The sequence below is a fragment of the Pseudorasbora parva genome, chromosome 4, assembly GCF_024679245.1.
Source record: "Pseudorasbora parva isolate DD20220531a chromosome 4, ASM2467924v1, whole genome shotgun sequence".
Lineage (NCBI taxonomy): Eukaryota > Metazoa > Chordata > Actinopteri > Cypriniformes > Gobionidae > Pseudorasbora > Pseudorasbora parva.
The window spans coordinates 19,731,830-19,759,777 of record NC_090175.1 but is presented as its reverse complement, the minus strand read 5'-3'; the positions used below and the strand labels follow the sequence as shown (position 1 = coordinate 19,759,777).

Genomic DNA, 27,948 nt, shown 5'->3' with positions numbered 1-27,948 from the left:
AATGATGACGAGAATTGAGGGACCTCAAGGGGCTGAAAAACGACTCATTGCTGGCTGTATTTCTGCTGGACAGGTAATCTTTCATTTTGATTATACATTTTTTTGGTTTATGTTTTCATGAAGCATGTATCACTAGCACATGTAGCTGCCTATAGCATAACATTACTTAGCATAAAGTTACAGGCTATACACTTAGCCATTAGTAGAGATGATAAATACACAATATGCTTAGTTCACGTTAAAATTTCGCAAAATTTAACTTTAGATAACAAAATGCATGTGTAAAAGCTATACCGCATCCAGGAACTTTTTATAGAACTAACTTAGCTTTAGCTACTACTAATCAACAATGCTTTCATCATGGAAACTCTTACATGCAAAACACACAGTGTATGTTATGAATCTTACACGAAATTCATCTTCATCACAGTATAACTGAAGTTATTGGAATTTTTTTTAATCAATGCTACCCGTTTTTAGCTTTGCCTTATAAATATAACTAGCTTGTTACCGAATTAAACTAAAATATATTTTAAACTTTACCAGTATCAGTATTCTAGCTTGATAGTGAGTACTAAACTACATCTTATTTGTTTATAATCATACTTATAAAGTTAGATTTTTTTATTACATGTGATTCTGACATGAGGTCACAACATACACACTCCTAAATAATGCGTCTTCTAGTGATTGGGAGTCGACTCCAAAAGAGTCGATTCCTCGACTCTGAATAGCCCCAGAGTCGGGGTCGACTCCAGTACAGGAATTGACTCTCGGTGTTGACTCTGTTGCTGTGTCTGAAATCGCTCTATTTTACTGACGCTCTCATCTAAAGTGCATGGAAGTTGAGTGCATTATAAGCAAGGAGTGAGTGAAATGAAGCAAGCCGCGAAGTAAAACACTGACGTCGTGTACACCGTGTCAGAGGGCTGTCGCAGAAACTTTGTCACACACATTTATTTGAGTGCTTAACTATTTGAGTGCCTCCCAAAACAAAGATGGTGGAGTGAATGGAAATAATGAGCTGTCTTTAGACCTGTCGTGAGAGGTCTAAAGACACTCAAATTTTATACTTTCTTTTTTAGAGTACTAACATTTTAATTATGTATTGATATATAAAGAACGTTTAAACAAATTTGGATTTTTTTTTAACCAATTCTTACCAACCCTACCTTTAAGCAGTAGGCCTATGTAAGCTTACGTTACACCGGATCCAAAAGGTGTAGGCCTATACAGTTTTTAATGCTTAGGAGGGTTATCAACAAACAGACATTTTGTGAAGTCGCTAATGTGACTTGGTTACTGATCTATATAATGAAAAATATATGTTCTCTATATATAGATCAGTGGACTTGGTAACTGGGAATATCGTTTTAACATTATTATGAGTAGAATTAAACAATAAATGAAAAAATAAATCGTATGTACTATCCCTTTAAAGTTGTCCCCCCCCCCACCTTCCGTCCGTATTTGCTTCAGGAACAGGAAGTGCTTCCAGTCAGTCCCACACTATTTTTTTACGGTCTATGGTCCCACACTGTAGGACGAGGGACTTAGCTGTATTAGCATTGATTCTCCGCGTATTGTTTATGTTACAATGTTTAAATGTGAGACGAATGAGTGCAATAAACGATAGTTAGCGTAAACAGTAACGTTAGCTGGCACAAGACCAGTCATCGCTAGCCTTTCTTGCAAGCGTTTGGACTACAGATTTGACTAAACAAAAAGAAGGTTCGATAAAAATAAAAAAATAAAAAAAACTGAAACGGTTTCACACCAGCGATATGATATTACAGTTTGGTTGAAACGTGTAAACGGGAAGCTGGAGGATAAATCGTTGGCTTGTTTATAATCAACGGAAGTATTTTTTCTCTCTCATCCAAATACTAGTCATTATGTCCGACGCCATACACTCGTTTCAGACACAGCTGTCCGGGGTCATGGAGACCGTTTTCAAAGCTGCCATGTTTGAGATCACCCGACTCGTGGAGGACAGTTTCGTGAAGGAAGTGTCCCGTAGTCGAGAGCAGGTGGAGACTCTAAAGAAGAGGCTTCAGTGGAGCGAGTGTAAAAGGAAAAATCAAGAGATAAGCGTCAGGAAACTGAGGTGTGCAGAGTGTGACAAAGCTCGTGTGTGTAACGATGAAAGAGAAGAACAGTCACCACAACCAGGTTTGTTCAATCACATTCAACTAAAACTCAGTGCTGTTACTTTATGTAATGTTTTACAAAAAGAAAATGTATTTAATAATCTGTAGAAACATCATATTTCATAATTAGTAAAGACTGATTTGTGAGTAATTTAATTAGAACAGAACATGTTTCCGAGCCATGACTGGACACTTAAAGGGATAGTTCATCATTTGCTGCCTCAATTTGTTCCAAACCTGTATGAATTTCTTTCTTCTCCTGGGCCCAAAAAGGAAGATATTTAAAAGAATGATGGTAACCAAATGATAGGACTCATTGACTGCTATAATAAAAGTAATGATGCCCCGCAACTATTTAGAACATTCTTCAAAATATATTCCTTTGTGTTAGGCAGAACAAAGACATTTACATGTTTTGGAACAACTTGAGGGCGAGTAAATTATGAATTTACATTTATGGGCGTCGGGCGAGCTATTCCTTTAACCCTTGTATTAGGTTAAAAATAAATCTGGGTATGATAGTTATGGGGGGTCAGCACAATTGACCAAAAATCACACTATGTAAAAATATAGGCTAATCAGTTAATAACCTGTAACATTAATGTATCTCACTTTATAAAACGAGATAAACATTTGGGTCTGAGCGGCTGCCTTTACAGGTTTCCCGTGGATCTTTAAAAGTCTTGGAATTTTGAAAACTTTTTAATTTGACTTGGCAAAACCTGCAGATACCCTGCTTTAATTGACATAATAATAATAATTATATATAACTTTTGTTTGCACATTCCAAAACACATCAGTGTTGACACTGCAGGCATGTTTCTGAACCTATGCGAGGAAAATTTTAACAAAAAAATTGGTTAACCATTGGTTTCTTCTAGCTCAAATTCAAGACGTAGGTCAAATTGACCCACAACACAACATAATATAAAGGAATGGTTTAAGACATCGTTTGACATTATCTTACGTCCCTTTAAAGACCATTAAAGGACGGTGTAATCAATGCCCTCACAGTTGCATTCCCCCTTGACCACATGTAGAAAATGAACGCAGCCTCAAACAGGAGAGAATTCCAGATGGGAACTGGGGAAGCTGTGAGTTGGAGACTGACACACTTTTGGGAAAAGAGAGATTAGAAGATCAAACCAGACCCAGTAACACAGCAGAGGTGAGTAGTCGAATAGATAAACTGCTTTATTGATGACCTCAAATTATTAACCTTGATCAGGTGCTTCGTCTAAATGTGAAACCTGAAAATAGTAAGGCATTAAAGTTTATGAAATTTTAAGTTATTTATCTATTTTGTAAATGCATGTTATTATGAACGGTGCATGTTACATGTAAATCAGTTTCCTTGTAATTAATTAAAATGTCATAACTTGATCTTTCGGTGAAACGACTGTCTGCTTAAACCCCGCCCCTTTCAGATCTGACCCCATCCAATACATTTTGAATTATCTTCTGATAATTCATTTCACTCCGATGTACATCAAAACACGGAAGACAAGATCTGTCTCTACTTGTTTGTCACCACAACTTTAACGTTCTGCACACTTTCTGTCTTTGTGCTCTCTGTAGTCTGCCGGTACAGGGGACAGGAAACTGGACTGCGTATTGAAAGAGGAGGCCCTCTATGTCAATGCTGGTAATAAGGAGCTTCAGGATGGGTGGACACTGGATACTGAAGGTGTGATTTTAAAGCAATAATTCACCCAAAATCAAACATCTCTTATGTTGTTCCAAATCCACAATACATTTGTTCATCTTCAGAACACAAATTAAGCTTGTTTTAATGTCTGAGAGATTATTTAATTTCAAGTTTAAGAGATTGCTGTCCTTCCATTGAAAGTCTTGTCACTCAAAACTCTTGACAGTTCAAAACGTTCATAAAGAGATCATAAAATGAATGCGTATGAATCTAGCAGTTTAACCCACGTCTTCTGAAGAAACATGATCATTTTATATGGTGAAGAGATTTCATTCAGGGTTTTATTCGCATAGAAACATTGATCAGTGAATGTACATAGAGCACTTAAATTTGGTAAATGGAAGCTCAAGCATGTTTGCTTGACCCATGAGAACCAATGAGTTTCATTCTCATGTGCTACACCAGCACATTTAAGCTTTCACAAGAACCAATGGGGACTGTTGTATTGTCAAGTACGGTTGAGCTTGTGCTTACTATTTTTTGATGCTTTGATTGTTGATCAATGTTTCTATGCAAATAAAAGACTAAATTATGCAGTCATCTAAAGAGACATAACGGAATGGGCCTTTTTGCACCTGGTCACCTCATGCGTTTTCTCTAATCGAATAGCTATCCGATCATGAAAAAAAACTGTTGTTAAATGCCCTTCGAGATGTGTTTAAATCCTATTGCTCACACCACTTGAGGAGGTACCAGTGCTGTTGCCATGCTCTCTCCTAGTGCGGTCTTTGATTTAGAAAGAAGCTGATAATTAATAAAATGCAACTCATATCTGTTGTTTTAGGTGACATGAGTTTATTAAATCATGCATAGCACAGGAAATTAATATCGGATTTATATCCATTTTTCGGAAGCTCATTTGTGACCAAGTGTAAATGGAATCTATCTGATCTGTGAAAACACATGAAGTGACCAGGTATAAACAGGCACTATAAGACTTGGATTAAACTGCTCGATTCATTTAGAGTTATACATTTTTTGAACTGTCAGAGTTTTGGGTGAATAATGGGAGGGACAGAAATCTCTATTTTCATAAAAAATATCTTAATTTGTGTTTTGAAGATAAACGAAAGTCTTGCGGGTTTGGAACGATATGAGAGTGAGTAATTGATGACAGAATTGACATTTTTCGGTACTGTTTTAACCCTCTGATATCTGACTGTGGTTGAAGATTAGAATGTCTTCTTTTTCTCCATGTTTGGTTTTCCAAGGAGCTGAGGTGACTGATTTCTCAGCTCACGGTTACATTGAGCAAGAGCTGCAACAGATTCAGGAAGACTGGAGCTCCGGACTGGAACAGAACGCTGACAGCGATTCTTACACAAATATTGTAGCCGCTCAGGGCTTGCCTTACCGTACACGTTACGATGCAGAAGAGCTGACGAGCTACGGTGTACATGAACTAGACATGGGAGACGGTCAGGGAGAAAAAACTCAAGACACATTGGGTCATGCAGTATCGGTTGGAGTTGGGACTGATCAAAAGGACCTGGACATAGACGAGGAAGGTGGAAGACGTTATAGTTCTTCCCTTAGGAGTAGGGGTGGAAACAGAGGATCTTTACCTGCGCAAGTCAACCCTGAGACAGAAGACGTGGATAGAGATATGCACTGTTTATTTATTAATGCAGATGGCCACTTGCAAGACACGAGTGCCCTTACGGAAGTTCGCAGTGGGATTGCAGAAGGTGCTGGACATAAAGGACACTCACTTTATGCTGGGGACACAGCCAGTGGTTCACATTATAAAGGACATGCATTGAATCACTCTCTGAAGTCTAATGTTGGACAAGCATTAGGTGACACCAGGGATTCTGTGAAAGGCTACCAAGCCTCCAATCGAGTCACTTCAAGTCCCGCATACACTTGTAACCAGTGCGGTAAGAAGTTCACTCAGGCGTGCAACCTAAAAGTCCACCAGCGTGTCCACCAGCGGGACGGTCTCCACTTGTGCAACCACTGCGGGAAAGGTTACTCGTCCTTCAGTGACCTGCGTAGGCACAGATGCAGCCAGACCGGGGACAAACCCTACACATGCATGCTTTGTGGAAACAAATTCAGCCGGCTGTGGAATCTCAAGCTGCATCAACGCATTCACACGCAGGAGAAACCACACAAGTGCACTATGTGCAGTAAGAGCTTTACTCGGGCCGACATCTTGAAAGTCCATCAACGTACCCATACAGGAGAAAGACCGTATGGCTGTGCTATCTGTGGACTGAGTTTTAAACGAATGGACCGTCTTAAGTTACATCAGCGCAAACATAGTGCTGACCCGAATAACCAATGATAAAAATATACCTTATAGAGTTATTTTGTCTTTTAAATTGTCAGAAGGCCATAAATCCTGTCATTTAAAACCTGTATTAAAATCCTTTTATCTGTGGAACATAAAATATATTTTGAGTAATCTGTGGTCTGTAATCTCGGTATAATCTATTTGTTTTCCAGCATTCTATCATATTATTTGTTTAGCAGAAGAAATAATCATGCATTTTTGAGGGTGTGTAAACAATGACTATACATTTATAAATTTAAACAAAATATTTTTTTTTTAATTAAAACTATGTAAGGTTGTAAGGTTGGTTAATGTGGCCATCTTTGCATCTGAAGAAAAGGCCCCACTTTACTTACATCTAAAAAAAAAAGTACAATGTACTTACTGTGTTCAAATTGTATTGCAAAGTACTTTTGCTGATATTGAGGTGGGATACGGGTAGAGTTAGGGACAGGTCTGGTGGGATGGGTAAGTATAAGGTTAGGGTTATGGGTAAAGGAAGTGCAAACTGTAATTACAAATGCAACTACAGAAATTAATTACAGACATAATTACACGCAGGCATTTTTTTAAATGTAAGTACAATGTAAAAACATGTATGTACACAATAAGTGCATTGTATCAAATGATTAATTACAATATTAGTACATAGTAGTTAAGGACACCTAATAAAAAGTCTGTCAGATGGAAATATTGTATTTTCAATGCAGAGTGTCACTTTCATGTTCTTTAGAATCTTATTTTCTACACCAATTTTGAAAATGTTAGTGGGGTAATTTCAGTTTATTAAAGTTTATTTTAAAACAATACACAATGTATGTCACATGCAATTATATCAGCCAATTTTCAGCTCTCTGCTTCATTGAGCATTACATTTCAAGTTCAGCCTTACACAGTCAATATTATTTTAGACACAAAAATAAGTTAAAACAGTAATATTGTGAAATATTGCATTTTAAAATTACTGTTTTCAATTTTAGTTCTGTGAAATCGATTAATAGCATTTTATATATGGTCCCCCTTTTGCTGCCCCATTGAGGTATGGACTCCTCTAGACTCCTGAAGGTGTGCTGCATATCTGATACCAATATGTTAATAGCAGATCCTTTAAGTCCTGTAAGTTGCGAGGTGGGGCTTCCATGGATCTTGGATGGACTTGTTTGTTCAGCAAATTCCACAGATGCTCAATTGGATTCAGATCTGAGGAATTTAGTGACCAAGTCTACACCTCAAACTTCTTGTTGTGCTCCTCAAACCATTTTTGCTTTGTTTATGGTTTATGGCTAAAATACTGTATTATCCTGCTGAAAGAGGCCACATACTTACTTAAATCCTGTGTGTGTGTGTGTGTGTGTGTGTGTGTGTGTGTGTGTGTGTGTGTGTGTGTGTGTGTGTGTGTGTGTGTGTACGTATACATAGAGATGCAATAAAAAAAAATTCATGGCACAAATTTTTATAGATTTTAAAAAGTAGTTTATTCACGTGAAGGCAAAGCTGAATTTTTAGTCCAAACTCTTGACCACCAGTGTACACCCTGTAAAAACTTGAATGAACTCATTCATACCTTTAAGATTCATACATTTTAAGTGTTCAAATAATGCAGTTTGCTAAGATGGTTACTATCGTTTTTCAGCGGTTTCATGCACATGTTGTCCATGACAGGCTGTTCAAGTGGCATAAAGCTGGAGGAAAAGTGAACGAGGAAACAACAGAGGCTAGAGACACACAAGCTTGTGATACACTCTCAAATACACAAACAAAAAGATCCTCAAAACAGTGTGGAAGAGACCAACCGCAATACAGATTCTGACCATAAACCAGGTGGAACGTCCTGCACTGAAAGACCTGGGGATGAGAATGAGCTCAGAAACAGAAACCCCCAGAAATGGTTTGACCCTAAAACAGACCCTTCAGTGAGGTCATCTGTTTCACAGCCAGAACCAGTCAGGACATCCGTATCTTCAGAGTCTCCGGGTTTGAGACCGCAGGTAAGCAGCATAGACTCAGGGCCTGTTAAACAGGAAGTTATAGTGATGCTATGATTTGGAGAATTTACACACTTTTGGGAAAATTTTAAAGATTAAAAGATCAAATCTGACATAGTAACACAACAGAGGTGAGCATTCGAATAGATTAATAGATGAATCACTTTATTGATGACTGCTCGTACAGCAGTGTTTCATTCACAATGGCTGTGTCAAAAGCTACGTCTACATTAAAGGTGCACTATGTAGTATTTTTGCAGTAAAATATCCAAAAAACACTAGGCCAGTGTTATATATTTTGCTAATTTGAGTACTTACAATATCCCAAATGTTTCCAAATATTTGTAAATTGTGAGAAAAGAGAACATTTACAACATTCACGCAGGAGAAACCACACAAGTGCACTATGTACAGTAAGAGCTTTACTCGGGCAGACATCTTGAAAGTCCATCAACCATCATACAGGAGAAAGACTGTATGGCTGTGCTATCTGTGGACGGGGCTTCAAACGAATGCACCATCTCAGGTCACATCAGCTCAAACATAGTGCTGACCTGAATAATCAATGATGAATATGCACATAAATCCATAAAAGCCATTAATCCTGTTTGGACTTGTTTCCCATAAAACATTACACTGTTACTGTAATAGACCCTCCAATAGTAATCAATGTATATTGTGTCATAATTTTCTCACCCTTATGTCATTAACCCTGTGTGGAACATAACAATTGTGTTGTTTTGTTCTTCAAAATATCTTATTTTTTGTTAAGCAGAAGAAATAAAGTCATGCAGTTTTGAGGGTGATTAAACGATGACAGAATATAATTTTTTTTTATAAGAGAATATTATTTTTTATAATTATTTTTTATTTTTAAGTTACATTATGGTCAATGTGGCCAGCTTTGCATATTTTGTGCAGATTGTCATGTTCAGGTTCTTTAGAATCTTATTGTCTACAACTAATTTGGATTTCAGTTTATTAAAGTTTATTTTAATGCATTTACTTAATGTATTTTCTAATACTCAGTGTCATTGGCAATATCAGTCCATTTTCAGGTCTCTGCTTCAGCATTAGAGTCAAACGTAATTTTAATAATAATTTTAGTCTCTTCAATAATAATTTAAAAAAAGAACCTTGCGGTCCTAAACTAAATGTTGCCTTGGCAAATAGCCGAAATAAAATATATATAAAACATATATATTTCAATTTTAGTCCCACAAGGCCACCGTACAATCCGTGACGTCACTATCAACAACATTATTGTCCGTCTGTTCCTACTGTCTATGGTCTGCTCAGCTGCGCTTCCTCCTGACATGCTGAATGATGCATTAGTCAAACATATTGTACTTCAAACATTAACCAAATAAAATCGGTAGAATGTACAACATTCAGCTGGAAATTATGCGACGAATTCCGCCTTGCGCCTAGAGCATATTTATCTCGGTTCTTGGTTAATGGTCTGTCAATCGGATGTAACGTTAATGAGCTCAATGCTAACAGTGCGATGATTTTATGATCGGGATTTGTATGATGATTGACTGGCCGTGAAAGTGAAGTGCAACGTTTCTTGTGAATTTTGAAATTGAGATCCAAAAATGTCCATGTGCGGACTTGGTACTCAATAAGAATTAAAATATTTGAGACAGAAATCAGCATGGGTGGTCATTAATGTCACGATCACTGTTGTCTCTATGCATAGCAATCAATTAATCTACAGGATCTAGCTCGAGTAGATCAGATAGCCTACAGGATGACGGACACGCTGGTCCTCTCCTTCCAGACTCGGCTGTCCGCGGTCATGGAAACTATTCTCAAGACCACGATGTACGAGATCACCAGGTTAGTGGAGGAGAGCTTTCTGGAGCAGATGGATCGAGGCAAACGAGAATCCGAGGTGTTAAAACGGAGGCTGATAGTGTCGGAGGCCAAACTGAGGGAACGGGATAGGTTTAAGAGGGTGAGGTGTGTGGACTGTGGGCGGACAGCAGTGTCCAGGAGGAGGGTACTACAGAGAGGCCTCGAAACACAGAGCAGTGAGTACAAACATAACTTTCCAAAGGATTTTAACCAGTTATGCAGTGCTTATAACATGACTCAATCTGACATAAGAACAGCCTGTATGTTGGCTAACTGTCCTCAGTTTCATCTGTTAAACATCTTTATGCCATTTCCAGTTATAATAATTTGATAATCCTACAAATGTCAAATGATTTTAGAAGTGCAAAAGTAATTTCCTCATCAATACCAAAAAATGGTTTAACGATTACAGTAATTAGCAATTTCCTTGTCATAATTTATAACCTAGACATTTTCCATATTTCCATAATATTATATTTCATATATATATATATATATATATATATATATATATACCCCGATCAAAAGTGCCAAATTGTGATGGCTAGATGACTGGTCAGAGCATCTCCAAAACTGCAGCTCTTGTGAGTTGTTCCCGGTCTGCAGTGGTCAGTCTCTATCAAAAGTGGTCCAAGGAAGAAACAGTGGTGAACAGTGGCAACAGGTTCATGGGTGGCAAAGGCTCAATGATGCACGTGTGGAGCAAAGGCTGGCCCGTGAGGTCCAGTCAAACAGATGATCTGCTGTAGCTCAAATTCTTTAAGAAGTTAATGCTGATTCTGATAGAAAGGTATCAGAATACACAGTGCATAGCAGTTTGTTTTGTATAGGGCTGCATAGCCTCAGACCAGTCAGGGTGCCCATGCTGAACCCTTTCCACCGCCGAAGGCGCCAACAGTGGACACGTGAGGATCAGAATTGGACCACGTAATGGAAGAAGGTGGCCTAGTCTGATGAATAACATTTTCTTCTGCATCATGTGGATGGCTGGGTGTGTGTGCATTGCTTACCTGGGGAAAACATGGCACCAGGAGGCACTATGGGGAGAAGGCAAGTCGGCTGAGGCAGTGTGATGCTTTGGGAAGTGTGATGCTTTGGGTAATGTTCTGCTGGGAAACCTTTGGTCCTTTGGACATGGCCTCCAAATTCCCCAGATCTCAATCCAATCAAGAATCTGTGGGATGTGCTGAACAAACAAGTTCGATCCAGGAAGGCTTCACCTCGCAACTTACAGGACTTACCCCTTATTTACACTGCACTTTGCTAAAGATCGGCAACTCGCCTATTTTTGACGAGTATTGGTGGCTCGTGCACAGACAAGCGCTTCAGTCAAATGCTGTTGCGGAGACTATTCATTCCTTTGAAATCACAAAACAAAATGCACCCAAATGTATCCCTTTTCTTGATATACAGTCACTGATTAACATCTTTTTTTGATTAGCATTTTAATGAGAACATTGGAGAACATTTTAGTGAGATTGGAATCCAGAACCTCTTGCTCGCTTAACAGAAATTCAACCACTGGACTAGACCATCAAGCACTCACACTCACTCTAAGCAGATCTATGTATTTATTCACTAACATTAAGAATCTCTGGACTACAAAATATTGTTATATAGCAGATGTAAGGATGAAAATATCCCATTTCCGCACACACACCCACTCATAGCAGTTTTTTATTTATTTATTTATTGACCTGAGGGAGGGGTTCTGGTAGACCAATCACAGCCCTTGCCGATATCGCCATCCAAAATAAAAGTTTGTGTTTATATAATATATCTGTGTGCACTGTGTGTAATTATTATGTATATATAACTACACACACACACATGCATGCACATAATATATATATATTTTTTATATGTAAAATATTTCTTTATTTTACCTTGACACAGCATTTTTAGATTTTTTTTGTCACATGACAAGTAGTTTCCTGAGTGTTAGTTATACTACAGTGACTTTCATTTTAGTTTCAAAATATTTTTCAATTATACAAAGAAATTGACAAAAAGATAATAAAAGAGACTGCCAGTATCTATTTTTTATTCAACATTTTCAGGAGTTTTATGAGGAAATCATTTTTACTCCACCATAAAATCAAAATTGACAATTCAGATTGTTTATGGAATTTTGTGGTATTTATTATAAATGATTTATCCATGCACATATTATTTTTTTAATTTAATAAATGTTTCCCTCTTGAAATTACATATTTTCTCTTCTCTAATGATGTATTTCTTGTCCGAGAAGCAATTGATACGTCACAATAAGGAAGAAAAGCCCTGTAACTTCCGTTTCATGCTGACTGATAGATAGATCCGGACCAAAATATGAATGTTACATTATTGACCTATGTACCACATAATGAAATGTTTATTCAGTCAAATTAATGAACTTGGTTTAAGTTCAAAGATGTATCAGAATCTGCTGACTGAATGCTCTTATGTGTGTTTTTAAGGTTTGGACCCTCCACTTGTTGTAAAGCAGGAAAATGCTTCTGATAATAGCTGGAGGTGCAGTCCCAAAGGAAACACAAATCAGGAGAAGCCTTTAACAACTCTGGAAACTAAAACTGTGTGTATGCTATTGTTTTAATTTTAATATGTAGTGGCAGAGAAGATGAAAAGTATTTGGACAGTTTTTGGTTGCCAAAGGGCATCTAAGTGGACGTGAAGATATATTACACTGGCGCTCAAACGTTTAGAATAATTAAGATTTTGTAATGTTTTTGAAATCATTTTCTTCTGCTCACCAATGCTGAATTAATTTAGCCAAAAATACAGTAAAACAATAATATTGTGAAATATTACATTTTAAAATAACAGTTTTCTATTTTAATATATTTTAAAATGTAATTTATTCCTGTGATACCAAAGCAGACCCTCATCATTACTGTAATCTTCAGCGTCAGAAATCATCTCTTATTCAGTTTTTCCTAAGTAACATTTATTATTATGATCAATGTTGAAAACAGTTTTTGCTGCTTTACATTTTTGTGGAAAATTATACCATTCAAACATTTGTGGGAAGATTATAAAAGAACGAAATTATTATTCATCAAAGATGCATTAAAATGATCAAAGTGACATCAAATATATGTTTTATGATGTTACAAAATATTTCTATTTAATAAATGTAATAAATAAATGCAAATAAATGGTGTTCATTAAACTTTATTCATCAAAGAACCCTGAAAAAAAAATACAGATATTTTAAGCGACACTGATAAAACTGATAATGTTAAGAAATGTTTTTTAAAGACCAAATCTGCATATTTTACTGTATTTTAATCATAAATTCACCCTTGCTGGGCACAATTCAATAACATCTTAATAATTCTAAACTGTTGACCACCAGTGTACGCCCTCTAAATCTGTAATGAACTCTGAGAAAGGCATTTGTTTGCACACACCATGTGGTTTAAAATCATGTAATGCAATAAAATTCATACATTTTAAGCTTCAAAATGCTGCTGTTGCTAAGATGGTTACTATCGTTTTTTAATGGTTTCTAATTCATATGCATTTTGTCCATGACAGGCTGTTCAAGTGGATGAGCAGCATAAACCTGGAGGAGAAGTGAAAGAGGAAACAACAGAGGCTAGAGACACACAAGCTTGTCTAGTGATACACTCTCAAGTACACAAACAAAAAGATCCTCAAAACAATGTGGAAGAGACCAACCGCAATACAGATTCTGACCATAAACCAGGTGGAACGTCCTGCACTGAAAGACCTGGGGATGAGAATGAGCTCAGAAACAGAAACCCCCAGAAATGGTTTGACCCTAAAACAGACCCTTCAGTGAGGTCATCTGTTTCACAGCCAGAACCAGTCAGGACATCCGTATCTTCAGAGTCTCCGGGTTTGAGACCGCAGGTAAGCAGCATAGACTCAGGGCCTGTTAAACAGGAAGTTATAGTGATGCTTCCACCAGACTGGGAGGAAATGGAGAGAATCAGGCCTCAGATTGCTTCTGCTCACAACAGTGCTAAGAAGACGGCATCGAACCTTCAGCCTGGAGATCCTCTTACCGCTAGACCTCAAGTACAGGAGCGAGTCTCCTATCCTGCTCCTCCCGTCAAGGTTCAGAGCCTTGCTCCACAAGCTATGCAGCATCTCAGATCACCTGTTAGGAAGAACACAAAAATGGTTTTAAATCCCAATGCGGTTGTGACAGATCACAGTGCCAGTGATGTAAACAGAGCACAATCCATCTGCAAAGGCCTACCTACTTCCAAACCCTCTCATGTCCGTCAGTATCCTGAAGGAGCCGCTACAGGTGAAAGAAGTTTCAGTACCGTACATCCAGGACGAAGTCTGCCACAGATGGTAAACATGAGGGTTCAAGGGGACACGCGCCAGCATTCGTCAAGGATGATGCACAATTGCAACCAGTGTGGAAAAGGCTTCTCTCATCTTTGTCACCTCAGAGCTCACCAACAGATTCACACAGGTGAGAGGCAGTTCTGCTGTACCATCTGTGGACGGAGTTTCACTAAACTGAGTAACCTGAAAGCACACCGCAGGGTTCACACTGGCGAGAGACCTTACATCTGCACAGACTGCGGGAAAAGGTTTACCCAGAAATGCAACTTAAAGAGACATCAGAGAATTCACTCTGAATTCACACAGTCCAGTATATGAGGAGCTGTAATAGTGGTAGAATACGTTACATTACACATATTAGTTGATGTTTTGCTGACTGGCTAAACTATTTTTAATATCATGCATATTGAAAGCTATACTAAACCTCATTTTTCAAACATTTTTCTGAAAAAATGATTTTGCAGTGATGTGACTGGTTCTCTGGAGACACACACACGTTTGTTTTTGTGACATGTGGACATTCCATAGGCGTAATGGTTTTTATACCGTACAAACCGTATTTTCTATCCTCTTACACTGCCCCTGCCCCTATACCCATCACAGGAAACATTCTGCATTTTTACTTTCTAAAAAAAAACTCGTCCTGTATGATTTATAAGCATTTTGAAAAGTGGGGACATAGCCAATGTCCTGATATTTCACCCTCTCCTTGTAATACCTATGTCATACCCATGTTATTATACACATTTATGTCCTCATATGTCACAAAAACATGCCCACACACACACACAGACAGAGAGCCCGGACAATTTTTTAAAATTACATTTAAATAGGCAAATGTTTTAGAGTCGATGATTGGCTCATTATTGCAGTGATTATTACACTACATTGCCAAAAGTTTTGGGACGCCTGCCTTTACATGCACATGAAATTTAATGACGTCCCGTTCTTAACCTGTAGAGTTTAATGTGGAGTTGGCCCACCCATTGCAGCTATAACCGCTTTAACTCTTCTGGGAAGGCTTTCCCTAAGGTTTAGGAGTGTGTTTATGGGAATTTTTGACCGTTCTTCTAGAAGCACATTTGTGAGGTCGGGCAATGATGTTGGACGTGAAGGTGTTGCCAAGTTTGCGGTTTTTCAGCTGAATTGGGCTACTTTAACACTGTTGCTGTAGGATGTTTTTGATGCAGGCCAGTCAGTTTCCTCCTCACCAAAGTCACTCATCCATGTCTTTATGGACCTTGGTTTGTGCACTGGTGTGCAGTCATGTTGAAACGGGAAGGGGTCATCCCCAAACTGTTCCCTCAAAGTTGGGAGCATGAAATTGTCCAAAATGTCTTGGTTTGCTGAAGCATTGAGTTCCTTTCACTGGATCTAAGGGGCCAAGCCCAACCCCTAAAAAAACAACCACACACCATAATCCCCCTCCACCAAACTTTACACTTGACACAATGCAGTCAGGAAAGTACCTTCTCCTGGCAACCATCAAACCCAGACTAATCCATCGGACACGTCTCTAGAGTCCAGTGGTGGTGTGCTTTACACCACTGCATCCGGTGCTTTGCATTGCATTTGGTGATGTAAGGCTTGGATGCAGCTACTCAGCCATGAAGCTCTCTACGACCCATTTTTTTTTTTTACAAATGTTTGTAGAAGCGTCTGCATGCCTAGATGCTTGTTTTTTTTATACACCTATGGTCATGGAAGTGATCGAACACCTGAATTCAATGATTTGGAGGGGTGTCCCAATACTTTTGGCAATATAGCATGTTTCACATCACAGCATTTGTTTCCATCAAGAGGTGCAAGATAACTTTTATTGACAATGCAAGAGTCAAGCATTCTGTAAAGTCTACATCCCAAATACTTTCAATGAAAGGTCTGTACTCAAAGGTGCATATTCATGTGTAAAAATGATTCTTCATGATCCCTCCCAACCATTCTATCACAGTTTAAACCTGATGAATCTTGACATTGTCGTCCTGGAATATGGTCATGATGTGTCTTCCTACATGTTTGTTACATTTTTTTAAAGCTACACACTCCATCAGTTAGGCATAGAAGAATGTGGCCAAACATGTAACATGCTAGAAACATAATCACTGCATTAATGATCAAATCATTGACTCTTAAGCAGTTGCCTGTTTAAATCCAAACAGCAACTTTTTTGTTATTGTTGGCAGGGCAATGTGTGTGTATCTGTGTTAATATTTATATAATGACTTTTCCACACCCTCTGGATTTTACAGGCTCTTAACGTTGGTGAGAATGTCCAAATAAATAAATGTTTTATTTCACCCTAAGATCAAAAGAAAATATATGCAAATAATATTTTCCTTAAAGTAGTGAAAAAAGCTTTTTCTTAAAGGACCTTAAGGATTGTTATTCATTATTTTTTTGTCAGATTTAAGCAAATTTTGTATATATATATTTTTATTTTATTTTATTAAATTCAGTATAAATTAAATTCAACAAATACAACCATGGCATATACTTATACACTTGTACATTTAACATTATAATTATATATGTGTATACACAACCGTCCAGAAGATCAGTAAGATTTCTTTTTAAATAAACTAGTTTTCCTGCATGGACTCTTTAAATTGACCAAAAGTGACAATTAAGACATTTATAATGCAAAAGATTTCTATTTCAAATGAATGCTTTTCTTTATATTCAAAGAATAAAGGTTTCAACAAAAATATTAAACAGCACAACTAGTGTTGGGGAAAGTTACTAAGTAATGCATTACAATATGCTGTTACTCCCTTAAAAAGTAACCAAATGCGATACTTATTTACTTGTTAAGAAAAGTAATGTGTTACATTACTTTTGCGCTACTTTTTCCTTATCTGGGCTGGGCTTTTTTAAATAAAACAAGTTCTAATTTTGGGCAAATGTAAAGACACTTTCTCACTAAAAGTGCAAATAATAAGCCCCAGGCTGAAGGAAATGTGTAGAGGGCACAGCTCAAAGAAACCTTTCAGCTGTGCTGCCATTCTAGATCGTAGAAAGAATAGGAAGCAGGAGAAGAAAGTTTAAAGGATAAGTTGACTTTTAAATAAACTTTGGCGGATAATTTACTCCCCCCCACGTCAAGATGCCCATGTCTTTCTTCCGTCACAAAAAAGGAAGGTTTTTGATGAAAACATGTCAGGCATTATCTCCATATAATGGACTTCAATGGTCCCCAAACGGTTCAAGGTCCAAATGACAGTTTCAGTGACGCTTCAGAAGGCTTCTTTAAAAAAAAAAAAAAATCTTGCAGACCCACACTTTTGAACGGTTGCGTATGCATAACATACATTTTTTTTCCCCCTTGGGAGAATTCTTTACATAATGTCAATGCAAATCAATCATTAAGTAAAATAAAAAGTAAAATGAAAAATTGTAATGGCCTTTAAATTTGACTTTTGTTTCTATATGCAATATAGATTTGATTTTGATTTTGGAGTGAAATATGACACGGACAGTTTCACCCATGCCTTGGAATTTTTTCTGTTTGTTTAAATTGTTTAATTCGTTCAAATTGGAGTTTTACAAGCCTTAAATAAGATAAATAAAACATAACTCAATGGTATAATGTTACATCAGACCTCTTTGATTTGTTTGTATATTCAGATGTGTAGCATTCTCTCTCTCAAATGGTGCATATACTCACTATTGCAACAGCATTACTGTGTGTTTAAAAAAAATATATATAGTCAATAAACTTTGCAGAACAAATTGATGTGCAAATGCTGCTGTGGGCTAAAATGCGTTTATGTTCACATTTAGATGTCAGTGCCGATGTTTTAGATTCAAATCTATGCAGTGGTTTTCAGATGACTATTTTAAAGTGTAGTAACATGTGGCATGGCTCCAGAGTGTAAACAAAGAGTGACAGTAGCTGGTTCATTCATTATACCATCCCATCTGCTTAGTATAGTTTAATATATTTTGCTGATTAAATGCCACACACTGTGTTAAATACACACTGATGAAACTCTTCCAGTAATGCATGCAAACAGATTATTAGTAATTCAGGTACACAACAAGCCATGTACATTACAGGCTCTATGACTGTAATTCAAATAATACTTTCTTCTTTTTTTTTTCTGTGAAAACGACAAATCTGATTTATATGTTACATGTGAAATGGACCAAATGGCAAAAAATGCTGGAAGTTCATGTCTTCATTTCTGTCATAGGTTGTTTTGTAATGTTCATGTCACCAAAATTAAATAGTTCTCCAGCTCTTTGGTAGAGTACAAACATACGGTATGTTTTGTGTTCTCATTTAGTCTCTTGTGACACATTTTCCTTTCCTATTGCACTTTAAAGTAATATTCTGTGATTACAGCACATGATGAAACTATCCTTTAGGCCTGTGTAGACCAAGATGTGGCGCTTTTTACTGTGACTAGAAAAAAATAAGAAATGAAGAGAAATAAAACTAGCTTATATTTTTAAAAATCTCCTAACATAATCTTGCAACCATAGAAATATGACTTCTTAATAAACATTGGTGCAGTGAAACAACTTGTCCTACGTCACAGTTATCCCTCTAGTCTAGCGGTCTTCAGCCATTTTAGACAAAACATTTTCGGTTACTTTTTTATTTATTTTATTTAATTTTTTACTTCATCTGAATGGTACAAAACTTGGTGACTTTTGTGGCACTTGTTATATGAACAACAAACAACTAAGAAAAATTATGGAGATGATTAGAACAGTCTAAACGGTCTTTACAAAAATAGTCACTTGTGATAAAAAAATGACCATATAGGAAATTAATAGGTAATCATTTTTTATTTTGTAAATGTTTTTGTTGGTGTACAATCTACAAATCATCCATGACAAAGTAGTCTTTGATCATGTCTAAATATATATTCTAATACACAACCTATTACTAAAAGTAATAAAAACCTTATAATGAAAATAATTTATATTTATATAGGCCTATGTAGTGATTGACATATGATTTTCTGTATTTCTTCCACCAGGTGGCATCAATCTGCCTTCTAAGCTTTGGGTTTGAAATAGACCTACCTCTATTTTTAATTTAAAGGTGCACTATGTAACATTTTTTTTCAGTAAAATGTCCAAAAACCAATAGGTCAGTGTTATATATTTTGTTCAATTGAGTACTTAATATCCCAAATGTTTCCAACTATTTGTAAATTGTGAGAAAATAGCTATTTTAACCAAGGAACCAGGATGTGTGAGGGAGTCACCTGTCAATTGTATTTTGTAGAAATGCTTTACTCTTACTGCAGTGTGTCAAAGCAGCCACGGCCGTCGAACACACAGAGTAACGTCATGCTTTTTTTCAACACACTCAAGTGTATCTAATATGATAAACAGAGCTGCGTTACCTCTTACTCATGGCTGCTCGCGAGGCACGTGTTGCATTATTTTTTTATTAACAATAGCTCCAGCTGCCTTGCTTAGCTTCCACACCACTTGGGACTGCTCTGCTTCACAGTACAGTAATAATAATAATAATATTCCATAAACATAACTTCAAAATTAAGTTTTTTTCTGTCGCACGTTTCCAAGCCCTGTCTGTGAAGCATGTGATGTGTGGCATCTTCCAGTCCACTGGAGGGCAGTAACAGGAAATCGCTTAGGACGCGAAGCATCCGCTAAGGACGACTGTCAACATAAACGATCATATTACTGCAGTAATAACGTTTCTATTCATATTATTTCCCGGATTTCCTCTGAGAAATCCTCTGCGCGAGGATCGTTTTCATAAGGTATTTACCTCGTGAATAGTGTGACTGATGTTATTTAGGTAAATTCAGGTAATTTCTTTTACTTTTTAAACAAAAGGCCTGAAGAGGGGGGCTAGCGAACCTATTTTCTATAGAAAACCAAGTGAATATAATCATATACATATATACACGCATTTCTAATAACATAGTGGTGGTAGTGTTGTCGTTATAATCTGATTGTATGTTGCATCATGCACGTGGCTGCACAAACAACAATAACAAATGGACCATTTGGTGACAAACGTTGGAGTCTTTGAAAAATTCCGTTTTTGTTTGGGAACACGCTAACATGTTTTTTAGCTGGTCATGATCACAGTTAAAATACAGTTTTCTGTCTTTATGTTTTTTTTTTAGGGTGATTATTGTCATCAGAGTCATACGTTGCATCAAGGTGCATCGAGGCGACGGGACGATGTCGGAAGCCCTTTTCCTCACATTCCAGACTCAGCTCTCCGTTGTCATGGAGACCGTCCTTAAATCAGCCATGTTTGAAATAACCAGGCTGGTGGAAGACAGCTTCCTTGAGGAAGTGGGTCATCGTAAACAAGAGGTGGAGGTCTTGAAACGAAGGCTACAGTTGTCTGAGAGTAAACTGAGGGAGAGGGAGAGGGAATGTGAACGGGGGAGGAAGATACGATGCTCTGACTGCGGAAGAGCAGGAGATTCCAGCAACAGAGATGAGAGCCAGCCTGTAGAGACAGTCCGGGGTGAGTTACAACCAGGGTTGTTATTGTCACCTTAAATTTTGCCATACTGATGCTTATCCTCTGTAGGATGGTGGGAGGGCTGACACCCATCTCAGGCCGAAGGTAGACCAAAAAAAAATCTATTTTGTATAATAGAATTAAAATAAGTTTATGTGAAGCAAAACAAAACAATTAAGTTACTATGGAAGCACTAAAATTTAAATGGCTAAAGCTCAATACTATAAAAACAAAATAAAAATAGTAATAGACTAAAGCATAATACAAAAAAAGCTCATAGTTTATAAAATATAAAAGTTAAGCAGCACAACTGTTTCCAACATTGATGAAAAAATAGCATATTAGAATGATTTCTTTAAAAAAAGAAGAAAAAAAAATAATATACACACGCTATTAACACACCCACTTGCACATTCATATGTGTACATATAAATATTTTATAAATAATTCATATTTGCTAGCCATAACAGAGTAGTTATTTTTTCCATTTTCACAAGCATGAGATAATAGGTGATTTTAACTATTTTATTTTTGACATTACCACATGTTTAAGAGATGATTGTAGTCCTGAGTTACAAAATACTTTCTTTACCTGCGGAATGACAGTTTTGCCTTACAAATAAACTCTACAGGAATCTTTAAATGTTTGGTGTCCTCCATTGATGGATTTCAGTGCATTGCAGTAATCTTATTGTTAAGAAAATCTGTACGTTTTTCATATTTTCAAATACATTTGTGCTGTTCTTTAACTTTTGTATCTTTTTTTCTGGTGCAGGAGCAAACACACTTTGTTTAGGACTAAGCCTGAGAGATCAGTCTACCAATCAGCCTACACTGACTGAAGAAATGTGGAATACAAGACAACGCCTGGAGTCTAACAAAAAAACAACAACAAACTCACACTCTAAAGAGAAGAACGATGTACACAGGAATAGTGTAAAAGAGATCATCACACCTAACTCCAGTGCACCAATTCCTCAGGATTTTCTGCAGAGGCTTCTGGGAAATTCAGCAATCCAGAGCGGGTCCACTAGTGACTTCAAACCCAAAGTGAATGATGTAGACCAATCTGAAAAGGACTTTACTCTTGATAAGGAAATGGACTCAAACCACTCAAGACTGATACAAAGTCCTTCGACTCAGGAAGCGCAAGAGGATTTGCCAATGTCTTCACCAAACGACAGAGTAAAATCAGAGACAGAGCTGGATCTCCTATCTGTCAAAGAAGAAGAAGAGATGGTTCCAGTGTGGGATAGCGTCAACAGAGATGACGGTTGCCATGCAGAAATGGCTGATCCGAGTCAGGGAGAGCTCGGAGGATCTTGTGATCAGGATGAGATACAGGTAGAAAGCTTTCCAGGTCTAAACTCTCTCGACATGCCAGACGCCACCTCATATTTCACATCTTATTCAGTGAACACATTGGCACATCAAGGTATTAGGGCACAATATAGTAATTTATGCACGACAGAGCTGATGCTATCTAGCGTACCAGAGAGGTCACATTCATTTGTCAAACCAGAAAACGAACAAAGTTATCCTGATTCAGAAAGTTCCGTCCGCTATTCTCACAATGATGTTTGTCCAGGCGAGAAAACAGTCAGCCATGTGCAATACCCAAAGCGTTTCTCCCAGGACAAACATGGGACGCCGGAACAAATCCTTGCGGGAAGATCCCACTATTGCACCCAATGTGGGAAAATGTTTGAGAGAGCATGCGACCTCAAGGCTCATATGCAGATCCACAAGGGCAAGAAACCTCTGAGCTGCTCGCAGTGTGATCAGACGTTCGCGTATAACTTCGAGCTCAAGGTTCACCAGCGCAACCATTCAGGAGAGCGACCTCACGTCTGTCCGCACTGCGGCAAGGCCTTCGCTCGGATGAGCAACTTCAGGCAGCATCAGAACATCCACACGCGGGAGAAACTCTTCAGCTGCACTCAATGCGGGATGCGATTCAATCGAGCCACCAACCTGCGAGTTCACATCAGACGACACAGCCACGCGGGGAAGTCTTGCAATTGCCCTTATTGTGGAAAGAGCTATCTGAATCCCAGGCAAATGAAGACTCATTTATTGAAAGCCCATGGAAGAGGAGGGAAATAAATGTGTCTTAATTTTCACCCATTTTTTGATTAATTCATGTTTACGTACTATAAATGGTCTGCACCGTTTAAATTCAAGAAGACTCCAAAGAAGCCGCTGTCCCATCGTTGCCACCTTAAAAGACAACTAAACAATTGAACAGGACCTGGACAAATTGTTATGCATGGAATTATTTTAAACTTCCTTTGCATTACAGAAAGACAAGGAAACTTTGGTTTCGTTCTAATACATGCATATACAAATGGAAATGACAGATTTACTCTTACAGGAGTTTTGCTGTTGTACGATTAATGTGAAATAGCTAGTATAGTTTATGTATTTGATGTTTTTTTGTATTCCCTCTGACAACAGTAAAGATGCAGTATACAGCATATAATCTTTCCTGAGAATGTTTGTGGATCTTTTTAACTTTATAACTTTCACTAAAAAAAGATACCCTGGCCTTCACTTAAATTGTGCTTTATCACTTTGTTTCAACTTTATGGCTTTTTGTTGGAAAAAGTAAATGAACCATCAGATGTAGCAACTAGTAGCACCGCTATCTCACCTCAGCAAGTCAGTCAGTCCAAAAGGCTCCATTTCCTCTACTTCAGTTTTCCATTCAGACTTTAAGTCTTCTTTCCAGTGTTTTTATTTGTTATTTATTTGCTGCGGATTGATGAACACTGATCTTGGACAATGCAAGACCTCCTGCTCCTTAGCCATTTCCACAAGAGCTCTGTGATCTCCTGCAGCATTGTGTCTTGATGCCTGCCTCTCCTGGAGTGATTGTAGTCGGACAACCATTAACTACATACAGGTCATTATCTGATGGATTTGTATACCTTTTTCCAACAAAAGAGTTGAAATAATTCAGAATATTTAATTTCATATTTGTTATTTTTATTGTTCCTAGCTAATGCAAGACTGCATATATTTCATGCAGACTTTCAGCACTCTATATGAAATATAATTTCATATGAACTTTGTGTCTTTGCAGACTTCACTTCATGTCGGTTATGATGATAAACAAGCACATGCACATGATCTTATACATAAATTGAAAATTAGCTATGTTTTAATACAAAGCAGTCTCAACCACAAAACATGTTTTTTTTATATTTTTTCATGAGTAGAATATTGTAGACATCTAGAAATGTTTTTAACTGCATCCAAATTGATGTGAAATGAACAGTGAACGCAGAACTGTGGTTTACTCATTTGTTTTTGTGTATTTTTTAGATTGGCCAAAGGTTTGCAGAACACTCTTCAACAGAACAAGGAAATTCACACGCTCTAAACAAGCAGAGAACATTCAGTGTAAGACATTATTATACAAAATGAATTTGAATGTATTTTTTTATTGTCTTTTAATCTGTTTTATTTGTGTCTTTTGTCTTTAACAGATTGTGGCCAGAGAGATCCTAACTCAGTTTCAGGTGTGGCAGAGGGCTTGCTATAGCAGGAACATTGAGTGGGGCCCGATTACAGCAAAGGTTCAGTCCTCGTCATTTCTTTGATTCATTTCGATTAATGAAATGTATGGAGAAAAGAGAGATTTTTTCAGACAGTGGGTTTACATGGATTTGTTTTTTACACTTGAACAGATCATATCTGCACTGCCGCATTTGTATGGACGAGAGGCAGAGGTGATCGTAAGATGTACTAAAATGCTACACAACCGCCGGGATTACCTTCGAAGGAGAGCAAAGGTTAGACCTGAAGATTTAATCTCCTCATTTCATAAACTTATTCCTTGCATGATGATGAATCATACATACTATTTAATCATATACAGTGGGTACGGAAAGTATTCAGACCCCCTTAAATTTTTCACTCTTTGTTATATTGCAGCCATTTGCTAATATCATTAAAGTTTTTTTTTCTCATTAATGTACACAGCACAACACAGTTCTGTGTTTTTCTGTCAATATGGGGTGCTGTGTGTACATTAATGAGAGAAAAAAAAGAACTTAAATGATTTTAGCAAATGGCTGCAATATAACAAAGAGTGAACAATTTAAGGGGGTCTTAATACTTTCCGTACCCTCTGTATATTATGTCAACAAAAAACTGTTGTAATAAAAAAAATATTACAAGGAACAGGAACAACCACATTCACTCCACAACACTTTGATGTCACAAATATGTATTTTACATCTAAGAGGATTCTTACATTTTATACACCATAACACTTTCAATTAAAGGATACAAATACCATATGTTTGCAGATATTTAGGAAACATGCTAAGTTCACTCACTTTTTTGCTCTGAAAAAACAGTTCTAGAGCCAGTTAGTCTACTTTTAAATGTACGTTCCTTACCGGAACATACATGTTTTGGTTTTGATTCGTGTGATCCTACCCACTGTCAATTTACCCAATAGCATTTCGACACCCCGGGTTGCTAGATGCCATAAAACGCAGCGTATTGCAGCAATGGAAGCCAGCAAACAAACTTGCAGATTCTAACGATACTAAAATGTCAATATTATTATCAGTGTCTGATTGCTGAGGTGATGATACACGGGGAAACTTTTTGAGCAATATTGCCAGGAAGTATTGGAGAGCGATGTTTCTTGGGCACTTTCCCATTTGAGAATAGGCATTAAATTTCTATCTGGATACTTTAGATCCATTGTGGGCCCTGTGTCTCACCTGGTTGCCCGTTGATGGCAACATTGCTCAAAAAGTTGACCTGTGTATCATCACCTTTAGAGAGGGATTTCTCTGCAGACTGTAGCACGATGACGTAGTTCATATAATCCACTACATACATAGTGAATTTGGTTGACACAATAAATGTTTTTAAAGCAAATGCACCATAGAGGATTTCGATGATGCACTGGATATCTTTAATGCGCATTATTTGTCATGACATGGATGGACTCCACACCAAGAATTGAGACAGTAAGTGAATGAACATGTCATTATATTGTCAATATATTTTGATGACACTTGCATTTTACATTAACCCTTTTGAAACTGACTCTTTATAACATAACACGGGGCCCTCGTGACCCCTATACTGCACATGTAATAATAATAATAATATATTTTAAAAGGTTGTCAAAGGCAACTTTATAATGACAGTTAAGTGTCAAGCTCCAGCTGTTAATATAATTATTACAAATTATCAAAATAAAACAAATGTTAATACTAAAAAAATTTTTTGTTGAAGTTAACCATTATTTATTAATTGTAATTTTCCATTTCTAGATGCATATTACTGTCCTTAAAAAAGGAGAAATGCCCTGCATCTCTAAGTGCACCCAGTGTTGTGACAAGTATCACTGCCCGTTTTGTGAGACCTGGGTCTACAAGCCAAGAGGGGTAGGGAGCGTTGTTAACCATATCCAGAATCATCTGAAGTTGGCTGTCCACCTTGCTGGTGTGTATACTGCTTCCACATCATTACAATTATTTTGCCAAGGTATATAAGCTCACACTTGTTTTACTTTTGTTTTCAGATTTGACTATTATCAAGTGTAACTTAAAATGCAGGGAAATTGGACATTTTCATTGTTGCTACTGCTCTGCCACTGTTCTGCGGAAAGCACAATTTCATATTCATCTTTCAAAATGCATCCAGAAGTTAACCGCTGAGGAGGAATTTGAGGAAAACTGCTCACTTGATGGAAGTCCTAAACATGAGTAGTTTTTTGTTTTGTTTTTATTGGATTATCTTTTATTTCATTTTTTTCCCACCGGTTCTTAGATTTTCACAAGTTCTTGGTTCTCTGTATTTTACAGGTTATTCAGAATTAGGTTACACTTTATTTTAAGGTGTCATTGTCACAGTGTAATTATATATCTAGGTACTGCATAATATTAATTAACTACATGTGCTTAGGGTTAGGGTAGGATTAGGGTTTGATTTAGGGTTAGTTGCATGTAATTGTGCATAATTTACTGTACATGTAACATATGTAACACGGACACTTTAAAATAAATGTTAACCAGAATTGTAGTATTTGATGGATGAAGTTTTATTATGGGAATAAAGATTTATTATTAAAAAAGTATCTGCTTGTTCTTTTGGAACCGTGAAGTGCTGTGTTTACTAAACTTATTTTTTAATTTTACCACTAGTGGGGCACTACTTAATGTTTATAAAGCTTAGCTTTTGAAATGGTTATTTCTTCAATAACTACAACATTACATATTTTAAATAAATGGCAAACACATCAAAGTTCTGGCAAACATTCAGTACTCAAAAACATCCGGATGAATTTAAAAATAGCTTGACTTATAACATTAACACTACTTCAAATACAGTGTGCATGCATATTAAAAGCATTGTCAAAATCCACGATGTAGTGGATTATATCCACTAGTAACTACGTCATCATGCTACAGTCTGCAGCAAGAAGATTTTAGTTATTCCGTTCAGAAAACTGTTTTTTTTTTTTAAATAAGGAATACTTTAATTCAGCTGGGATGCATTAAATTGATCAAGTGACAGTAAAGACAGTTATAACCGTTAAAGATTTCTGTTTCAGAAATCTTTCAGAAATCAAAAGAACACAGTCATCAAAGCATCTTAAAAAAATGTATCTCCATTTCCGCAGAAATATTGAGCAACAAAATGTTTTTTCAGCATTAATAATAATAAATGTCTCTTGAGCATCAAATCAGAATATTACAGTGATTTCTGTAGGATCATATGTTTTGTGAATAATTTCTGAATGATCTTGTGACACTGAAGAAGACTATATGACATTTTATTGCAATGAAAAAAAGTTATTTAAAATTGTAATATTTGAGGCTAATAAATGTGGCTTTCTTAAAACATTAAAACATCTTACCAACCCCAAACCTTTGAACATTAGTGTACATTCAATAAAGAAAGCCAGCTTCTTTATTTCATTAGTCATTTAAATAGGCAAATGGTGCTTGATTACACTATTGCCATTCTAAACTTTGTTGGAAAGTCAGCAGGGACATTAAGTCACTGGGACTATTAACGCCCACCCACTGTGAAATGCAGCCTGTCTTGCTCTTATTCTTACATATGTAAATGAAGCATACACAATCTGCTGGTGTGAAACTAGTTTTGCCTGTTGACCAAACTCTTCACACATTACT

General features: G+C 37.0%; 3 protein-coding genes across 6 annotated transcripts; all 3 read left to right on the top strand.

Moving 5' to 3' along the window:
- The first annotated feature begins 1,488 nt into the window (after positions 1 to 1,488).
- On the top strand, positions 1,489 to 6,258 carry si:ch73-109d9.2 (uncharacterized protein LOC565042 homolog). Its single transcript, XM_067441213.1, has 4 exons — positions 1,489 to 2,172; positions 3,191 to 3,318; positions 3,729 to 3,837; positions 5,070 to 6,258. The coding sequence occupies exons 1-4, from the start codon at positions 1,896 to 1,898 to the stop codon at positions 6,146 to 6,148; spliced, it is 1,593 nt and encodes a 530-aa protein (XP_067297314.1). The 5' UTR covers positions 1,489 to 1,895; the 3' UTR covers positions 6,149 to 6,258.
- A 3,136-nt stretch (positions 6,259 to 9,394) lies between these two features.
- si:ch73-109d9.3 (uncharacterized) lies at positions 9,395 to 16,411 on the top strand. The gene is made up of 3 exons (XM_067441216.1): positions 9,395 to 10,157; positions 12,441 to 12,556; positions 13,522 to 16,411. The coding sequence occupies exons 1-3, from the start codon at positions 9,875 to 9,877 to the stop codon at positions 14,626 to 14,628; spliced, it is 1,506 nt and encodes a 501-aa protein (XP_067297317.1). The 5' UTR covers positions 9,395 to 9,874; the 3' UTR covers positions 14,629 to 16,411.
- Positions 16,412 to 19,918: 3,507 nt separating this feature from the next.
- On the top strand, positions 19,919 to 26,905 carry si:ch73-109d9.1 (uncharacterized). 4 transcript variants are annotated; one of them, XR_010904726.1, is made up of 8 exons: positions 19,919 to 20,054; positions 20,427 to 20,779; positions 21,552 to 22,120; positions 24,104 to 24,181; positions 24,268 to 24,357; positions 24,469 to 24,573; positions 25,675 to 25,770; positions 26,080 to 26,203. XR_010904726.1 is itself a non-coding variant. In XM_067441173.1 (8 exons), exons 2-8 carry the CDS (start codon positions 20,485 to 20,487, stop codon positions 26,516 to 26,518), a joined length of 1,497 nt encoding a protein of 498 aa, XP_067297274.1. In that variant the 5' UTR covers positions 19,919 to 20,054; positions 20,427 to 20,484; the 3' UTR covers positions 26,519 to 26,905. The 4 variants fall into 4 exon arrangements, 2 of the variants coding, with proteins under 2 accessions (XP_067297274.1, XP_067297275.1); XM_067441173.1 differs by lacking the exon at positions 25,675 to 25,770 and adding an exon at positions 26,331 to 26,905 and having other exon boundaries at positions 26,080 to 26,251; XM_067441174.1 differs by having other exon boundaries at positions 25,675 to 26,222.
- Positions 26,906 to 27,948: the final 1,043 nt, after the last annotated feature.

Coding starts and splice junctions, on each gene's coding strand:
- si:ch73-109d9.2 (XM_067441213.1), top strand. CDS start 1,896: ATGTCCGACGCCATACACTCGTTTCAGACACAGCTGTCCGGGGTCATG. Junction 3,319..3,728: donor GACCCAGTAACACAGCAGAG/GTGAGTAGTCGA, acceptor TGCTCTCTGTAG/TCTGCCGGTACAGGGGACAG. Junction 3,838..5,069: donor GTGGACACTGGATACTGAAG/GTGTGATTTTAA, acceptor TGGTTTTCCAAG/GAGCTGAGGTGACTGATTTC.
- si:ch73-109d9.3 (XM_067441216.1), top strand. CDS start 9,875: ATGACGGACACGCTGGTCCTCTCCTTCCAGACTCGGCTGTCCGCGGTC. Junction 10,158..12,440: donor AGGCCTCGAAACACAGAGCA/GTGAGTACAAAC, acceptor TGTGTTTTTAAG/GTTTGGACCCTCCACTTGTT. Junction 12,557..13,521: donor CAACTCTGGAAACTAAAACT/GTGTGTATGCTA, acceptor TGTCCATGACAG/GCTGTTCAAGTGGATGAGCA.
- si:ch73-109d9.1 (XM_067441173.1), top strand. CDS start 20,485: ATGTCGGAAGCCCTTTTCCTCACATTCCAGACTCAGCTCTCCGTTGTC. Junction 24,182..24,267: donor ACAAGCAGAGAACATTCAGT/GTAAGACATTAT, acceptor TGTCTTTAACAG/ATTGTGGCCAGAGAGATCCT. Junction 24,358..24,468: donor GGGGCCCGATTACAGCAAAG/GTTCAGTCCTCG, acceptor ACACTTGAACAG/ATCATATCTGCACTGCCGCA.